This window comes from Alosa sapidissima, chromosome 16, assembly GCF_018492685.1.
Source record: "Alosa sapidissima isolate fAloSap1 chromosome 16, fAloSap1.pri, whole genome shotgun sequence".
In the NCBI taxonomy this organism is placed as follows: Eukaryota; Metazoa; Chordata; class Actinopteri; order Clupeiformes; family Clupeidae; genus Alosa; species Alosa sapidissima.
In genome coordinates, this window is record NC_055972.1 from 1,228,585 (window position 1) to 1,231,084 (window position 2,500).

The following is a 2,500-nucleotide window of genomic DNA, read 5'->3' on the forward strand; positions in this document are numbered from 1 at the left end:
ACACATCACACGACCACACATCACACGACCACACATCACATGATCACATGACCACTAGTGATTCTGGCCTCTCACCAACACAAACAACACAAACATAAACGCATCTCAGTCTAACACACACACATCGCCGTTTACCTGAGGAAGATGCCGACCCCGGCGCCGCAGGAGAATGTGTGTGCAGTGCAGGCCCCCACCTCCTCCTTCTCCCCGTCCAGCTCCGTCTGGCAGCAGTAGCTCTGGGAGCACAGCATCGCCCCACACACCAGGCACAGTGTGGGCGCACGTGACTTGTCCACGCCCGACCTGGGACACCTGACACACACACACATACGCAGAGTCAGTACACACACACAGAGTCAGTACACACACACACACACACAGTCAGTACACACACCAGGCACAGTGTGGGCGCACGCGACTTGTCCACGCCCGACCTGGGACACCTGACACACACACACACACACACAGTCAGTACACACACCAGGCACAGTGTGGGCGCACGCGACTTGTCCACGCCCGACCTGGGACACCTGACACACACACACATACGCAGAGTCAGTACACACACACAGAGTCAGTACACACACACAGAGTCAGTACACACACACACACACACAGTCAGTACACACACCAGGCACAGTGTGGGCGCACGCGACTTGTCCACGCCCGACCTGGGACACCTGACACACACACACACACACACAGTCAGTACACACACCAGGCACAGTGTGGGCGCACGCGACTTGTCCACGCCCGACCTGGGACACCTGACACACACACACACAGAGTCAGTACACACACCAGGCACAGTGTGGGCGCACGCGACTTGTCCACGCCCGACCTGGGACACCTGACACACACACACACACACACAGAGTCAGTACACACACACACAGAGTCAGTACACACACACACAGTCAGTACACACACACAGAGTCAGTACACATACACACAGAGTCAGTACACATACACACAGAGTCAGTACACATACACACACACACACAGTCAGTCAGTACACACACCAGGCACAGCGTGGGCGCATGCAACTTGTCCACAGCTGACAAAGGCCAACTGACACACAGCTCTGAGTGAGAGTGTGTGTGTGTGTGTGTGTACTCACGTGAAGCTGGAGGCCTGGTTGATAAGGGCACTGTGTGTGTGTGTGTGTGTGTGTGTGTGAGAACTCACGTGAAGCTGGAGGCCTGGTTGATAAGGGCACTGTGTCTGTGTGTGTGTGTGTGTGTGTGTGTGTGTGTGTGTGTGTACGCACGTGAAGCTAGAGGCCTGGTTGTGTGTGTGTGTGTGAGAACTTACGTGAAGCTGGAGGCCTGGTTGATAAGGGCACTGTGTGTGTGTGTGTGTGTGTGTGTGTGTGTGTGTGTGTGTGTGTACGCACGTGAAGCTGGAGGCCTGGTTGATAAGGGCACTGTGTGTGTGTGTGTGTGTGTGTGTGTGTGTGTGTGTGTGTGTGTGTGTGTACGCACGTGAAGCTAGAGGCCTGGTTGTGTGTGTGTGTGTGTGTGTGTGTGTGTGTGTACGCACGTGAAGCTGGAGGCCTGGTTGATAAGGGCACTGTGTGTGTGTGTGTGTGTGTGTGTACGCACGTGAAGCTGGAGGCCTGGTTGATGAGGGCACTGTAATCTTCTGGCAGTTCAATCAGCTGGTTGGACTCGCGAGGGAAACTGCAACACAAGAGTGAACTATCAACACAACACACACACAGCTGTCTGTGCTAGCTCTGTATGGGCCACACAATCTAAGCCAGAGCTGTTTCTTACCTGACCAGAGTCCCGCTCCCCTGCAGGCACTGTTTGACAGCCGGGTGAGAGCACCACCTAGAGGATGGGAGAAAAACATCACTACAGACTAATGCAAATGCCCCCAGCACAGGCATCAGTACAGGTAAATGCCCCCAGCACAGGTAAATGCCCCCAGCACAGGCATCAGTACAGGTAAATGCCCCCAGCACAGGCATCAGTACAGGCAAATGCCCCCAGCACAGGTAAATGCCCCCAGCACAGGTAAATGCCCCCAGCACAGGCATCAGTACAGGTAAATGCCCCCAGCACAGGCATCAGTACAGGTAAATGCCCCCAGCACAGGCATCAGCACAGGTAAATGCCCCCAGCACAGGCATCAGTACAGGTAAATGCCCCCAGCACAGGCATCAGTACAGGCAAATGCCCCCAGCACAGGCATCAGTACAGGTAAATGCCCCCAGCACAGGTAAATGCCCCCAGCACAGGCATCAGTACAGGTAAATGCCCCCAGCACAGGCATCAGTACAGGTAAATGCCCCCAGCACAGGTAAATGCCCCCAGCACAGGCATCAGTACAGGCAAATGCCCCCAGCACAGGCATCAGTACAGGCAAATGCCCCCAGCACAGGCATCAGTACAGGCATCGGACAAACACTGCAGCTTTCAACCTGCAACATCATACAACAGGCAACACAGATACTACCACATGGAGCGAGAGTAAGAGTGTGTGAGTGTGTGTG

General features: G+C 54.8%; 1 protein-coding gene across 6 annotated transcripts in view; it reads right to left on the reverse strand.

Moving 5' to 3' along the window:
• Positions 1 to 2,500, reverse strand: part of ubr2 (ubiquitin protein ligase E3 component n-recognin 2) — a 58,157-nt gene that overhangs the window by 3,124 nt on the left and 52,533 nt on the right. For 5 of the 6 annotated variants that reach the window (XM_042066796.1, XM_042066797.1, XM_042066800.1 and 2 more), the window contains 3 exons: positions 1,779 to 1,835; positions 1,605 to 1,682; positions 136 to 312 (listed from right to left, as the gene is read on the reverse strand). In XM_042066796.1, the coding sequence (XP_041922730.1) occupies positions 136 to 312; positions 1,605 to 1,682; positions 1,779 to 1,835 (312 nt within the window). Of the gene's footprint in view, positions 1 to 135; positions 313 to 379; positions 851 to 1,604; positions 1,683 to 1,778; positions 1,836 to 2,500 lie in introns of those variants that run through there. The other variant, XM_042066798.1, reaches the window with a different exon arrangement.